The sequence below is a fragment of the Abramis brama genome, assembly GCF_963993115.1.
Source record: "Abramis brama genome assembly, chromosome: 17".
Classification (NCBI taxonomy): Eukaryota; Metazoa; Chordata; class Actinopteri; order Cypriniformes; family Leuciscidae; genus Abramis; species Abramis brama.
The window spans coordinates 20472253-20488820 of NC_139979.1; the positions used below are offsets into that span (position 1 = coordinate 20472253).

The 16568-nt window shown below is 39.3% G+C and overlaps 2 protein-coding genes across 2 annotated transcripts; both read right to left on the reverse strand.

Moving 5' to 3' along the window:
* Nucleotides 1-249: 249 nt before the first annotated feature.
* dbpb (D site albumin promoter binding protein b) lies at nucleotides 250-9148 on the reverse strand. The gene is made up of 5 exons (XM_084088703.1): nucleotides 8573-9148; nucleotides 8043-8293; nucleotides 6017-6472; nucleotides 3625-3878; nucleotides 250-1326 (listed from the first exon to the last, which is right to left on the reverse strand). Exons 2-5 carry the CDS (start codon nucleotides 8236-8238, stop codon nucleotides 1111-1113), a joined length of 1122 nt encoding a protein of 373 aa, XP_083944829.1. The 5' UTR covers nucleotides 8239-8293; nucleotides 8573-9148; the 3' UTR covers nucleotides 250-1110.
* Nucleotides 9149-11692: 2544 nt separating this feature from the next.
* LOC311067483 (uncharacterized protein) lies at nucleotides 11693-15544 on the reverse strand. Its single transcript, XM_084089376.1, has one exon. The coding sequence runs from the start codon at nucleotides 15375-15377 to the stop codon at nucleotides 13047-13049; it is 2331 nt and encodes a 776-aa protein (XP_083945502.1). The 5' UTR covers nucleotides 15378-15544; the 3' UTR covers nucleotides 11693-13046.
* Nucleotides 15545-16568: the final 1024 nt, after the last annotated feature.

Genomic DNA, 16568 nt, shown 5'->3' on the forward strand with positions numbered 1-16568 from the left:
GCAGACATAGCCAAATGTCTACATGTCAACCTGTTTTGAAATGCAATTTCCCGTGCTTCCAATATAAGAAATCATTCTGTACAATCAGATGAAAGTCATGTCCTATATATATATATTGAATATATATATATATATTCAATCCATAGAGGTCCAAATTGTGTTTTTGCACAGCAAGAACAGCCTCTGCAAGTTCACTTACGATCTGCACGTTGTGGATGTGTGCTGTTGCTAAAAAGCTGTTTTTTGTTTGCAACTGTGAGTCAGATTCCTATAAAAAGATGAGTACATTGTAGACAGGAGAAGTTCACCAAGGAAATAAACACAAAAATGCCAATAAAATATGTGACAATTAATGCATGTCTTTCTGAACCATCTCCTTATCATCATTACATGTTTAGTTTTCCTTTGAGAATGACAAACAAATATCAGCAGTAAACTGATAAAACAATGTTTTTCCCCAAAGAGTTGAGATGCACCTGTCGTTTCCCCTCATCCTTGGTTGTCCTCGGTCACCGTTGCCAAAATATTACACACAGGTTTATCACAACTTAAGTGCTTGAATAAATCTATATTAACATTTTTATACAAATTTAAATGTATATTTTTTTCTCCGTATTTTACAGTTTAATTTCTCTAGAAAGTTATTTTCTAAATCTTTAAAGTTCTGTGAAAGTCTAGGCTTCAAATTTTTCTCCTTCACAAGAGTTGATCGCTTCAAAAATACCTTATGAATTGATTTTAAATTACAGTGATACCTCAACCAGTTCCCTCTATCTATACTTTACAGCCCTCCCAAAAATAGCTATAGAAAATATACAAAAATTAATTTCAAAATTTTCCTTTCACCATTAAGCATTGTTCTACCTTATAAAAATATACATTTCTCTCCATAATTAAAATCTTGCCATTGTACCTTACTAGGGAAAAAAAAAAGTTAAGAGAGGTGACATGCTCTCTCACTCCAGTTTGAAACTTGAGCTTTTGTGCCGTCTTTAGACATCCTTCCATATATTTGATGCACTTTCCATCTGTCTTTTAGCGTGACTATCATAGGAACATTCATTGCGTTCTCCATCCATCATCTCGTTTTGCGTTTTCTTCCTCTCCTTCTTATTGATCCAAGTGATGGCTCTCGTATTTGTTCAGGATGTTACGACACCGGCCGAGCTCTTTGCGCATGTCGGCTACCTCCTGTCTGAGCGAAGCGTTCTCGCGCTCGAGGAAGGCGGCGCGCACAGAGATCTGGTTCTCCTTCAGTCGACGAGCATCGCGAGAACGCTTTGCGGCCTCGTTGTTCTTACAACGCCGACTCCAATACTTCTCATCCTTCAAAAAAAAGAAAGAAAAAAGTATACATTAGAACATGTCTACAACTGTAGGTGTGGAGCTTTGCCAGATGTGTGACTGGGATTTGTGTGTGTTCGTATGTAAGTGTTCGAGGTTTTCCATAGCAACTCTGAGTGACATTCCAGCTAGAAATGGCTTTGAACCAGCAAACTGTCTGAGGTTTGACTGAGGTTCTGTGACTGTTCTCAAAGTGCCAGACGCAGGCTTGAGGTTCACACCACTCTGTCAGTAGTGGTGAGGAACAGTAAATTTGATGTCATGAAAAAAAAAAACAGTAACAAATCTTGTTTTATAAACACTAAATACATTCTCATAAAAGTGTCAATTCCCATTATGCCTTTGACTTTTTCAGTTTTTCGAAATACAAATAATTATTTTACGTATTTATTCATTTAAAGCTGTCGGTTAGCCGTCATATGACATGCAGGTAAACAAAATATATTTTTAGCATTTTATTTCAATTTTGCATTTTTAGGATTTTATTAATTATCAGCCTTTCATCAACTTGTGAACCCCTGCAGTTCCCTCACGAAAACCAGTTTGGGAAACCCTTATTTATTCGACTGGTCATTACACTTTAAGTTAATTTACTTTTTTTTTTACAAGCATTCATTATTTAATGGAACAACAATGAAGGGTTTTTTTTTGTTGAAAAATGTCTAAATCTTTTTGTTCATACAATTAAAAGTCAATGGGGTTTTGAAGCAGTGTCAAAAACCAAAGCTAAAGCTAAACCTAAAGCTAAAATTTTTGTTAATGATAAAAGTAAAGCTACATTAAATAAAATATAAATATAAGATAAAAAACTTAAACTTAAAAAAACTTCAATGAAAATTAGAAATGTGTCCTTGGCAACTAACTGAAATAAAAAAGCTGAAATACTAAAATAAAAATAAAATTACCAACACAAACAAAAATAAAAGCTAAATAATTTTTTTTTTTTTTTAAGCACATAAAATGTTTCTACCACAAGCTCTGTATTTCAGAACACTAAAACTCCTGGTTTCCTTTTATAAATGTGAATAATTTGATAGTGAATCAACTATCAAACAAACATGTAAACAAATAAATGTGACAAAAGCACATTTACACAATTACTAAAATATAAATAAAAGCAGGTTCAAAATATGAATAAATACTATAATAGTACATATATAATACTAAAATAACACTGTTTTGGACTTTCATTATTTGGACAAACATAGTGGAATCATAGTTATTTTGTATTCCACAAATCCAGTTCCATAGGTTTGGAAAGACATGAGGTCAAGTAAATGATGACAAATGATGTCATTTCGGCTTGAACTATAACTCCTATATAGAAATATATAAAAAACTCATTAAAGAATGTTGCTTCCTTTCCAAGTATTCAAAACATCTATTTGTTCCCAGAGGAGAGGTCACTGTGATTACAAAGGAATTCCCGCTTTTGACTGCTGTGCCCTTTATAACAAAAAAGCTGACATATTTGAGAACCTCGGTTTCCAAGACATCTGCCTCAGAATTGAGACATGATCACATAATGGTACCACCCATTCCCTAATGAAGTCAATGACATACTTTATAAATAACTGTCTGATACTTCATAATACTAAAACTATTCTAGTAATGGGTTTGGGGAACTAATGATGATTTTGAACAATGATGACCATCTGTACTGATGCAAACATGCCTGACATCTGCATTACTGCATTTGTATAGAGGCATGAAGAATATGGAATTCCAAAGCTGCCAATATTAAAAATAAATAAATACATAAATAAATAAATAAAAAAAAAAATAAAAAAATATACAAATAAATGTAAAAAATAAAAAATAAAAAAATAAATATTTATTGCGCTTTGGTCTATTTATTTATTTATTCTTTTTTTACATTTATTTGTATATTTATTTATGTATTTATTTATTTTTAATATTGGCAGCTTTGGAATTCCATAGAAGAACGCCAGGCCTGTTGGACAAAATGAGAGTGGAATTTTTCATCCAATAAGTGGCGCAGAAACTATTTCTACATTTCTGCCAAATAATCCGTTCGCAAAAAACTACACTGTGATAGATGACTAGTGGAGCTTAGATAGACAGCTACACAATAATATTGACTGTAAGCTGTTATAACAAAAAGTACATGTTTCACAAAATCCACATGTTCATATGACCAAGAGATAAGGAAAACATGTACCATCACAGCTGGCAAGATTATGAACATAAATCTCTTAGGATCTCTGTATATCTGATACGAATTATGTCCATAAAATGATGCTGCGCTGAGATTCTCACCTTCAGGTCATCAGGGACAAGCATCTTGCGAGCCTTTTTAATCATGGGCTGAGGTTTGAGCTCTTCATCACTGAAACGATGCCTGCGTGGGTCAAACGCCTCCTGTCCAGGCACACTCGACAGTGCGACGTCTGCGGGATCAGGGTCAAAGGACGGCACCACCTCATTGCAGTTAGTATTGGGTGGAGTAGGGAGTGGTGGACATGTAGTGGAAGATGGTGAGGGTGTTGGCTCCAAGCTGCCTGGTGGAGTGCCTGAAGGTAGACACAAAGTAGATCACTTGATTAAGTCACGTTGCTAAACGTATGCAATCAGAATAATGGGACTCTCAAAACTGTACGCAGACGACCCACAAGGGGGCAGTAACAGGCAGCAAACAACAACTCAATCCAGTAATCCGTCTCTTGTTTTTCCATTTTCCAATATTTCTACCCTGATCTCTGGATTTCAGAACATTGAAATGGTGGTTTCATTTTATAAACGCTTACTTTCATTCCACAAATAAATTGATAGTGAACTGATAGTGAATCACACACACACACATACACGTATACATATACATATACATACATATATTATTGTTTCCCCCAAAATATATTTAATATAGACTTAACTTAGAACACATACACATCTGCAAGGAAATAATATGAGCTAGAGATAAAACACACACACACACACACACACACACTCATAACCATACCCTGATAAACAAAATATATACATTTATATTAAATTGATTAAAAAAAAGAAAAAAATCTAAAGAAAGAATTAATAATAATATAACACACACACACATTTTTTCCTAATAAAAAAACTTAACTAAGTTACAACCCCATACACACCTGCATGAAAATAATATATAATATTATATACTGAAAAGCTATATATATATATATATATATATATATATATATATATATATATATATATATATATATATATAAGCTATATAAAAAGTGAACCCTGTCACGACAGCACGACAAAACTACTGTTGCTATGTTTTGAAAATCTGTTTGAGCCATAAACCTAATCTAAAATCTGTAAAGTACCCTTAAGTGTAACTTTAACCCCATTTGGCAATGATCCTCTTTTTACTGTCCACTGTGGCACATGCACTGACACAGGACCTCTTTTTTTTTGAGAGAGCTTGATCAAATCTGTGGAAATATGTGATGTGATGGCTTCTGCATGTGCTCTTTAATCGCCCTGAACATTCTAAATATTTACCAGCAGCACTTTTAATCTCTCTCGATCTCTTCTCAGCCACTACAGAAACGTAAACAAACATCTAATCGGAAGTACAGCATCAACTCGCCCTGAGTCATTCCATCTCAATCTTTCAGTTTCTCCCTGTCTGTTAGTCACACACACATACCTCCTCTCCTCTGCCCCTCCCCTGTCCTCGCTCTGCCTGCCTCGGCACGTGAGCGAGCGAGAGCACATGGACCAAGCGTGTGAGAAGAGGAGGAGATTTAAAAACATGCGAGCACAATCACAAACACGCCGTCTCTTCCTTTCATTCTTTGCTTCTGGCTCACCTGTGTGTCTCTGACTGTTTACTTACCAGCCTTTCAATCGCCATCATGTTCTCAGCTCTATATCACAATCTTTTCCTCTCTTTTCACGTGCTGTCATCCCTATTTATCTTTTTATATCCCCTTTTTCATTGCTGCAAGTCTTTTTATACAGTTCTAACCAGCCCATTCTTTTCATATACTGTAGCATCCGAAAACAAGCACGCAAAACTTCTCACTTTTGATTAAATATTGCAATATTAAAGTGCTGTCAAATCGACTAATTGCGATTAATCGCATCTAACATAAAAGTTTGTAAATATAATATAGCCTATGTGTGTGTGTGTATATATATATATATATATATATACATACATACATACATACATACATGCAAACAAACATACACACACACATATTTACAAACGTTTATGTTAGATGCGATTAATCGCTTTGACAGAACCAATGTTAACATATACCTATAAAACACAACTCGCATAGAACACAACAGCTGCACACCCTCTTACACTCACTCCAAAAAAACGCCCAAACCTCTTGACAATCCAAATAGTGAAATACCATCTATCCACACTCATAACAACACACACACCCAAACCATTAATACTAAAACTACACAGTAACACACACACCCAAGGGACAAGCCTGGTGCTTTTTACAACTCGCAAACGGACAAAAATCCCAGGGAATTCTTGTAAGCAGAATTGGGGAAGTGTTTGAACTGCGTTAGACCTCATTTTCGGCCCACGGCATTTCCTTTCTTCATCTCGACGGCCTGCCCTCAGACCGTTCGTCTTGTGGGCTTTTAACATCCTCTCTAGCTTATGTTCCGCAGCAGCAAGTTGCGAAAGAAAACTCACCGTGCAAGCAGTCTGCCGTTCCCATCATGCTTTGCGGCGTATGCATGTCCAGCCCAAGCAGAGAGGGCGAGGAAGAGGAGGTGGAGGATGTCGGTGAGGACGAAGAGGAGCAGTGTGGGGGCGAGGTGGGCAGGCACTGGGAGCCCTGGTTGGGAATGGCCGACTGAGAGCTTTGCGAGGGTATCTGAGCTGAGGTGGAGTTGGAGGTACTGTGCATGCTGCTCATCCCGTTCTCTGTCAGAAACTCCTCGAGATCCATGTACTGCAACTGGAACAGCCCGCCATCACATGGCAATGTTCGTTCCCATAGCAACGGGCCCAGGAAGGAACTGTTGTTGCTGTTTGAGAAGCTGCCAGTGCCTGCTCCATTGCTGTCAGTGGCTAGTCCATTGCTGCAGCCGTTGCGCATAGGACAACGGCCAAGAGAGTCCTCATCCATATCCAACCTGTCCTTACCTATAAGGAAAGTGAAATCCAATTTAATCTGCAGAAAATATTACTGTCCTATCTTGAGCAATGTAAAAAGACATACTAACTATTCTTATGAACACATCTATTGACTTGACTTGATTTCAAGAGAGCAATATTTCTGATGGCGCTAAGATTACGTAGTTAGGGAAAGAATAACACTTCCCAGCTACTTTCACATCCCTCTGGGAGAACTACCTCTGCAATGTCAACACATGTGAATAGCTCTGACTCTCGGTGCATCAATGCAAAACGAAGAACCTTTGAAAAACCTTCCTTTAAACTCGCTAAAGATTAATGTGTTTTGACATTCCTGAAAGACCATGGTAAAGCGATTACAATGTTACACCGCAGTGACACTGCTTAACTCTCTGGTACAGCAACAATACCATTGAACAATGGCTAAACGTTACAAAACTACTGTATTATGGCTACACCAAAGCCATGACGCAAAAAGCAAAAGGCAACAGGCTTAACACAACAGGCAGGTCTACGCGTATTGTATACCACAACATTACGCTAGTGTAACATTGTAATACCACATTGCTCTGCTGTGGTATAGGCTGAGATATAGAGTAGTGTGGTACTGGTGAAGTTTAGTTGGTATAAAAACAATTCTAATGGACAGGCGCAATGCGAATTCGGACATGGCGGGTGAAGGTTTCCATCTAAAACTATTTAGGTGGGGTCTAAAATCTTAACAACACTAGTTAGGCTAAATCAGGCATTTTACGGTGCATTGGTGTGGAAACCAGGACCAGTAAAGGCAGTTTGAAATGAGACATTTCTGGTTTAGTTATACTGTATAAAATCAAACCATAAAAATGTAACTGCAACATGTGTTTTGTTTAAGTTTGTGTTCTTTTATCTATGAAAAAACTGCAGACTGTCACGTAAAATACCAATGCTTAAAAACAAACACAAAAAGAGCAAAAGCTGTTCTTGAATCATTTGAAATGCAGTTTCAGAACTAAACATGTTCAAAAGTAATGGCAGTGCTTTTAATGTTAGATAATATGATTCCCAAGCATGCACATGGAAAATGGATTGACACTGGATTAGAGATTTTCTACTTGACTATTCAGGGTCAGTTTGCATTAATGGTAACTAGATAATCAGTACAAAACACTGACAGCAATCAATAAAGAAGCTTTTCCAATAATCACGTTGTATTTGCAGGCAATGGAAAACTTCTGTCTGTGTGGTTATGCAGGTCTGTAATGGCTAAAATGGCTTAGCCAATAGCTGACCTCAAAGTACCTGGGTAGAGAGCTAAGTGGCTGAATGGCCTAGCCTTGTTTATCTCTTCTACTAAGTCACATGTGATGTCCTGTCTGGCTCACTGAGAGATACGCACAATTGCACATGGCTCTGCCATTTGACATGTGAACCCAAGCATAAAAAAAACACACTAATCGTAATAATCAGGAAACAACCTGGAATGGGGACTATTAACACATTATTTTGACTGTCTAAAGGAGCACACACAAAAGGTTGATAGAGAGCCTGTATATTCTAATACACACGGAGTGTCAGGGAAGCAGGTGCGTTTCCTCACCCTTCATTTCACTACAGTCTTTGACGCGCTGGTCGCCCTTCACGGGAAGCTGCAGGAGCGACTTCAAATTTGCTGTCGAGTTTAAGTGTCCTCCGTTAAGTGAGCCTCCTGCCTGGCTACTGTTGCCAAACTGCGGACTGGCTCCGGCAGAGGGACGGTCCGGGGGAAGGAGCTGTGAAAGCGGCCTGGCCATCATCCAACGTCAGCCGGATTGAGCTCCCTTGACCGCTAGATGCTTGAGTGGTTCAGTACTATTGTGCAGCCGTCAAATCAATCACATGACAATTCATAGAGGAAACGAACAAACAAAAATAAAGGATTAGCATAAGTTCGTAGTCAAACAGAGCATATAATAATATATTATGCATTTGCATTGAGTTCGTATCACTAGAGTAGGCTACTATAGAAGTACACAAAGTTGTGAAGTCATGCAACACGAGACCGTGTTTACTTTAGAGACAGAGGAAAGACCTGCTCGGCTCACGTGCACCAGAGCATCTGACATTAAAGAAAAATACACTTTAAATTACCTTTATTTGAAAATAAGATGTTTAGACAAAGAGTGCCATTCTGCTTGCATTTGATTGTAGATTGGTCGAGTGGATAAAAATACACATTCCCAGTACTTCCAGAAAATTAGCTTATCTTATGTTGGAACTTTTAAAAAATATAGACGAATGTCCAGAATAGCGTTATGTCCAAGTCCAACGTGGAGAAAAAATAAGCAATTGACCGGATATAACGGTTCCAGTAGAGAACAGTGGAGAATGGAAAAATCTGGGAGAATTAAAAAAAATCCAATAATGCAAACGATAACTTGAGCGCGCTGAACTCCTGAATGCGTCGTCTCAAAATAACAAATGAAAACAAAACGAAGAAAGTGTTGCTGAGTCAATTTCTGCTGCGTAGTGCGATTGGTGGGATGTTGACGTTTTTTTCCATGCAGTCGCTCAATCGCTTTTTCTCCCTGTGGTCACCCCCTTCTGTTCAGTTCTCTCTGCATGTGAGTTGCCGCACGCTTTGAGCTTGAACCGTCCGATCTTTTCGCTCAGCTGGAACGAACACGGGCCGCTCACGTGACGTCACACCTCCCCGAGTAGAAGCGCGAACACTGCACGAAGAGGCGCATCACTGTTTAATATTAATAAGGCACGCCCCTCGTGACAGGCACGCTCCTCAGGGTGGGAAGCACTGATTAAAAACAAATTGTTCAATAATTTCACTCCAAGCTGTCCCGTTGACGCTTATGTTCGGCACCCAGGAACAGCATGAACATGCGGCCACATAATTAGCTACTAAGTTGGAAAGTGGGCCGTTTTAAAGAGCATTAGAATTATCTGTTAAAATATGGAATGAGTTGTCTATTTAACAACCTGTCAAGTTTCTACACAGTCCTATCAGAGAGCAACCTTTTGGGGAAAAACCTATCAGGAAAATGGCACACTTTTTCACTTCACTAGTAATCCGGAGGAAACGTGATCACATCATGCGAGAGGAGATGGCAGCTACACGTTGTGTCTCAGAAACACAGACGCGCTCTCCAGTGCACATGGTGTCCGCACGCGGAGACACGGCTGAGCTTTTTTGCTGCCATTGGCTGAGAGAAGAGAGGCTCCTCCCTGCTCGCCCAACCATTGGCTGCCGTGGAGAACAGCGCTCCGCCCATTCATCACACCCATGCTACAGCCGCGTGAGAATACAGAAACCGCATGAACCCAGGCGAATAGTGGCGCGCACACACACAACAGATTCAGAAATAAAGGAAATAGATTTGTTAGGGTCGAACCTGATGAACCCATCCTCACGAAAGTATCAAAATATTATAATACTCAATGCAGATAACAACTCAAAATATGACTAGGCTATATGTCTGCCTTTAAGGACAGTATTAATAAGGACAGTAGAACGCAAAGAATGTGAACATGTAAAATACAGATTAGAAGGCATCTAACAGGGACATTTTTATTTGTTTTCCCCATAGACTCTACACAAAAACAATAGGCGAATAAACCATCCCTGTCTCTCTTGGACTCATTTTAATTCAATGCCTCCCTCGTACACACACACACTCGAGGACTCGGAGTACTTGTTCCGCCCACTATCAGCGTTTAATTCCATGTGACAGTTGTTCTGCTGGGCTCCCAGCTTCATGCTGTAGGTTATGGGATCCTTGCTGCCACCAACTGATCAACATGTGAAAGAGCAACGTTAAGTGCTAGAATGAATACAGCACTCTAAACGGTTAATTATTTTTGTTGAGTTAATTTCACAACATCATCACCTAGCTATCATTCAGCCGTACAGTGTATTATTGTGTAGGCTACAGTGCAGTTGATAACATCTACAAACTATCTAAATGAATTCCCAACAACTAGTAGGCTATAATTCTATAAACAATCTGGGGTTAACATTGTACATCATGTTCAGACAGAAACTGACCAGTGAATGTCCAAGTGCAGACCAAATGATGAAAAAAGGGCACTCAATACAGTTACAATTCAGTGGATAAAATCTTTTTTATGGGCAACATGCATTCTAGCATTAGGCTACTAAATGATATTTGCCATTTAAAAAAAAGCCATTTTCTGTCTGGTATTAACACATACTTTGTAGTTCATTGTCAGTGCTGGGCAGAGATACAAATTCTAGTCGTTTACTGATTCCAAATTACATGACAAAAATTGTAGCAAAGTTATCCATTACACATTTACGGTAATATAATCTGACTAGTTTTAGATTACTTTTCATCTAACTCGTTTGAATGTTGAAAATATATTCCATTCTTTGTAATCAACAACATAAAGTGAATTAAATGTTTAATTACACCAGGGTTTCCCAGACTGGGGTTCGTGAGTTTAATGAAAAGCTATTTATTAAATCATGATTTAAAAAAAAAAAAAAAGTAAAATAAAAACAATTAAAATTTAAACAATTTACTAAAAAAAAAAAAGTTTTTAATTGTACCTGCATGTCATGTGACCATTAACTGACATCAGATAACTGTGCACTTAATTTTATTTTTATGAACTTAATTTTATTATTAACCTAACTTATTAACTTGAAGGCTACTTCAAGTAAACATATTAGGTCAGAGACATGAAAAAAAAAAGAGGGGGAATCCCTGCATTGCATGTAAATATGAAATGATGTGAATTAATGAATCAGTGAATTATGATTAATTTACTGCCATTTTGGGCATAACATGTAATCAATATAAAAGTAATTGTAGTCTGATTACGATTATTTTAAAAAGTAATGTAATTTATTTACAATAACTTAATTTTTGGAATCTGATTACGTAATCCAGATTACATGTAATCAGTTACTACCCAGCACTGTTCATTGTCGTGTGCTACATCAAAATTTACCAAAATTTAGGGTATTTGTGTGGATATATACTCTCAGACACAAATGTTCTGTAATAATCACACTACTACAGGGTAAAAATGACCTTACAGCAACAGAATATAATAAATATTTAAGCGTTGTAACAAAAACTAACAGAAGCAATAAATAAAATAATAAACGTTAAATATAACAACATCAGGAATATGTAAAATGAATATGTCTGCGTATTTTAATACAAGCAAATACATATGAAACATTGAGGTAACAAAATGATAAATGTGTAGATGGAATTAATGAGGATATAACATTTTGAAATTTTATTAAATGCTTGGGTATCATCAACAACCAGCTTATCATGTGTAAATAAAGTGATAGAAACATACGTATTACTTTTCTTCTTTTAAAGAAAAAAAGAGAGAGGCTATAAGTAGTATGGCATCTCTAAAAAGTGAGAAAAGTACATGGGATACGTTTATAGTTGGCAAATGGACAGAATGTCACACATTAATACACTTAATCAAGACCTGATCTAAAGTGATAACTCTTACAATCACTCTTCCAACTACCTGAAGTGTAGCTATGATACAAAGATAATTGACCTTTGCTTAAAAAAACATAATAAAATATTGACACAATTTACATTACAGTACACTTATATTTTTCACATCCTCCCTTAAACTCTATACATAAACGCTACATTGTACTACCCATAATAAGTGTTGTATTAATTGTCACAATTTGGTAAGGCTTTTGCCTTTAGGGCAAGAATCTGTGAATTCACATCTTACATTTTTTTTAGTCCTTTGACTGGTTATGTGGAAAATCATATTCTTCCTGTTTAAGTGCTGGCGTTACCATCCTAATGCTAGTTTTCTTCCAAAAGAGTAAATAAATCAAAACAGGGCTCACATTTGATATTACAAAGTGTTAATCAACATTTGTTATTATACATTAATTTTTTTTGGTTCCTCTATTTAGATTTAAGGTACATTTTCAATTGGATTTGTCATGTAACCATGTAAGCCCACAGTCTCATCACTCACGCTGACCGTTCAATACATGGACAGCAATGTCCAACATGCAGTAATTTAAATACTCTTTAAAATAAAACACTCAACTTCCTAACAGGACCCCCTTTTTTCCTTTGGATACTGAATGCACTTTTTACATGAACAAAATCACACCTCCACACTTGCTCTAAGTGAACACCAACAACACAATATATATCAAAGACAGAATAATTCTACAGAGTATCTGTTGAGGAATAGTGAGCAATAGCCTATTGTTAGGGCACAGTACAATATTAGCCAAATCACTGAATCTTCATCTATTGCCATCCAAGGATCATTTCAATCTGAACAAGAATTGTCATCTTAGAAGACTGGTGTGGAATTGGATAGATGGAGAGGCTAAGCATTTTTTCAATACAAATGCCTTTGATACATCTGTGAGTTTGTTGAAGGTGTGCATTTTTAGGGGTCCAAGTTACGAGAAGAAATGTAATGATTGAGAGAGAAAAGAAAATGGTCTCATGACACACAAGTCAAAGTCTACATGAGCAAAGGGTGTATTCAGTCAGGTATCTCAGTTTTTGTCATGAAAATCCCAACACTTCTCTTCTTAAAGTGCATATGAAAATGAATTTAATGACATAACTCAGTGACTGTATTCCATATGCATGGTTGAAGAGTTTCCTTTGCACTCAAACCTCTTGTATGTTGCTCCCATGACTAATTTAACACAAAGAGACCTCTCTTGTCGAAACCTAGCCAACGTTCCTCGACACACCTTCTTGTGCCGTGTGAGGAGCATTGCATTCCAGAAACGACAGGGACAATGTTTACAAGAAAATGCTCTGTTGGTTAAATGGGAGCTTCTGTGAATGAGAGCTGAGAGGAACTTGCGAGACTGTTTTCCGCAAACTGGACATTTCAAACGATGTTGAAGGCCTCTCACTTTGGGACAATGTCTAGCTGCTATATGAACTTTAAGTGCTACCTGTTGTGAGAAGGTAGCACCAAGGCAAAGGGGACAGGACTTTCGTTTCAGAGGAACTTTGAGAGAACGAAGCCTGTGAAGCCTCAGTCCACCTGGAAGGCCCAGTTCATACACAGCACTTCCTCCACTTCCACGCCTGATTCTTACGAGCACAGCCATGCGCTTCTTAAGTTTATGTTCTGTCCTGTGAATTGCTCTCCTTTTTCTCTTAAAAATCTTTCTTCTAAGAAGATTTCTTTGCCTTTCCCCAAGGGAAACTTCCACCTGTTCTCTCTCTACTTTTGCAGCCGGGGTCCATTTGTAGCCTATCTCCTCTCTCTCTTGCCGTCTTTTTTTTTTTTTTTTTCGTCTCCTCAACTCCTCTTGGCTTTGAAAAGTGTGGTGGTGTGTAGATTGAATCTCAGCTGAATGCTGCTGGGGATTGTGGTGTTGCTGATGTGGCTCTGATGGAGGCAAAGCAAGGGAATGCACAGGTATGTTTGGAGTAAGAGTATGCCTGTGACCAGTGTGATAAATGGGTTCACCCTTTATCCCAGTGTGTTGTTGATGCTGATGATTACAAAGAAGAGGCCCTGAGGAAGTTGATGGCAGAGAATGGGAATAAGATGAGGCATTAGATGAAGCAGGGTGTGTAATATTGGCATCGGGTATATAGAACAGAGAGGAGTAGCCAGTTTGTGTTTGGGGAGGAGCCTGCTGGCTATGAAGAAGTCCATGTTGTTCGCCATGTGTGCCACTAGGTGGCGCAAGCTGAAGCAAAGCATTTGTAGCAGCTTCACTTTCTGATATCGAACCACCAACACTGTTACCTTCGCCTGTGCTTCTTTGAGCAACTGGCTGGCCAGTCCGTGTTAACCCATGCTGAGAAAGCCTGTGCCGTGTAAGGCTGTTAGAGTATGCAAAAGCCTTCCCACAGACTTCACAAGAAAACAGCTTTTCTCCACCACCCTCGTGAACTGTTTGGTGATGTGCTGTCAAGTGAAAGTGATGGCGGAATGATTTCCAGCATATAGCACATGTGTACAGTCTAGGAGGGGGCTGAGTGTTTGATGTCTGTGGTTTGACATCTTGAGAGTATGAATAGAAAGAAGAAGAGCTGTTTTGGCCCCCTTGAATCAAGCTGCCACCAGAGGATGGAGGATAGCTGTTAAGGTTTTCCCCACCTGGCGTTGTTGGCACTTCTTCCAGTTCACCTTTCTGGTGTAGCTTGCCATGTCTTTTAAGGCTCTGAGCATATCCAAAGTCCTTTCCACACAAAATACATTTGTAGTTCTTTTCTCCAGAATGCACTGTGTGGTGCTTGCTAAGATGAAATGCCTCTCTGAAGTACTTGCCACACACAGTACAATGGTGAGGCTTTTCTCCAGTGTGTATTCTGTCATGCCTCCGCAAAGTCTCTCTTCTTGCAAATCCTCGACCACAGACACTGCACAAATATGGTCTAATATCCCCACCAGGCCCTCCTGGTCTGTGAGAGGACTGCCTTCTTTTAGGGGGCTCAACACCAACAACACCAGGTTCCTTTTTCTTGCGGGGCTTACGAGGACGCTTGGGCTTTCCACTAGGTGTCTGCTGATTTGTTTGCTGGTTGAGCCCCACTGCACTTGGGTTAGCATCACCTCTATAGGACTTTTCCAGGCCAGATGTTGATAACGGACCACTAGGCGAAGCAAGAGGCCCTAGACCCAGACCTCCAAGCAATCCACCAATGATATCCCTGCGATCATCCCCTCTACCTCCACTATGGGCAAGATCCCCGCTCATACAATTTGCAGCTGCAGCAGTGATGGCAGAAATGGCATTGTTGACCGAGCTAGTGACATCATCTTCAGAATCCTCTAACAGGGACGAAAGTGGGAGATGTGGCTGTTGATGATGCTGCTGGCTTTGGTTTTGTGGGTGTGGATGCAGAGTAGGAGCTAATGGTGCCTTCCTAAGTGCAAGCCCTGTCATGTTGCCACCACCACATGGGGTTGTTCCAGAATACATGTTACCTTGAGAGCGCTGGTCCTTGTAGTCATCACTGAAATCATCACTCCGGTAAGAACCTGCACAACAGACTAAACAGTAATAATGCTATGCACACAAATTTCACAGTGCCTTTGAAATTTTTTGACTTTGACTGGGTTTACTAAAAATAAACACTACTCTAGACGTTACTCACCCGCTGCATTAGTCGCTATTCCATCTTGGGAGCCCCCAGCTTTAATGCTCTTGCCATCAACTATATTACTTTCATGCTTTGATCTTGCTGTACGTCCTGACTTGCCACAGGTGCCAGAGGCTGCATGGTTCAAAAGAGACGTACTTTCCCGAAAACAGCGACCACAAGCTGGACAGCGGAATGGTTTCTCTTCATGGATTTTTTCATGGCGGGTGAGTGACTCACGGCGATTGAAAGCACGACTACAAGTAGTGCAGGCATAAGGCCGAGACCCAGAGTGGATGACCCCGTGTTGAAGGAGGTGCCCTTTTTTCTTGAAACCTTTGCCACACTCAGAACAATGAAAAGTCTTGTCATGACTGCCACACGAAGATGAGGCTGAGCTGTCTTGAGTAGAGTGGGGAATACCTGGATCGGAGGGATGCAAAACTGGGTTTACAATGTTACTTCTCGTGCCACTTGTGCCAGCTGTGGTTAGTTCATGACTACGTAGGTGCCTGCGCAGACTAGAGAGATGTGTGAAAGTTTTGCCACACTCGCCACAATGATAAAGGGGCTCTTGTTCAGGCTGAGATTGAGGTGGCATGGAACCATGGCTGGCTGTTTTAGAGCCGTTTGTCACCAACACTGATGCTGTTGCAGAAGAGGATGCAGAAGATGATGATGAGACAACAGAAGTAGAAGATGAAGAGGTTAGGTGGGAAGAAGGGTCTCCACCAATACCTGACAAACCCCCACCTCCATCCAAGCCTTGTGTGCTATCCTGGTTCAGTCCCCCTGAAGTGCCACTGTTAGGGTTTGTAGAGATGTGACTGTTGCTGCCATTGTTGTTGTTGCTTTCAGTCTTTCTTTGTGGCAGGTAGCCAGCCATGGCTTTTTTTCTTCTACCACCTCCTCCGACACCACTATCCCCTTTTCCCTCGTCTTTTGATAAAGAAAGATGTAGCGGAAGAGGAAGTGGCAAACCAGCTTCCTGTTGCATCAGAGATGCTAGCTGGTTAGAGGAGAGTACTGGG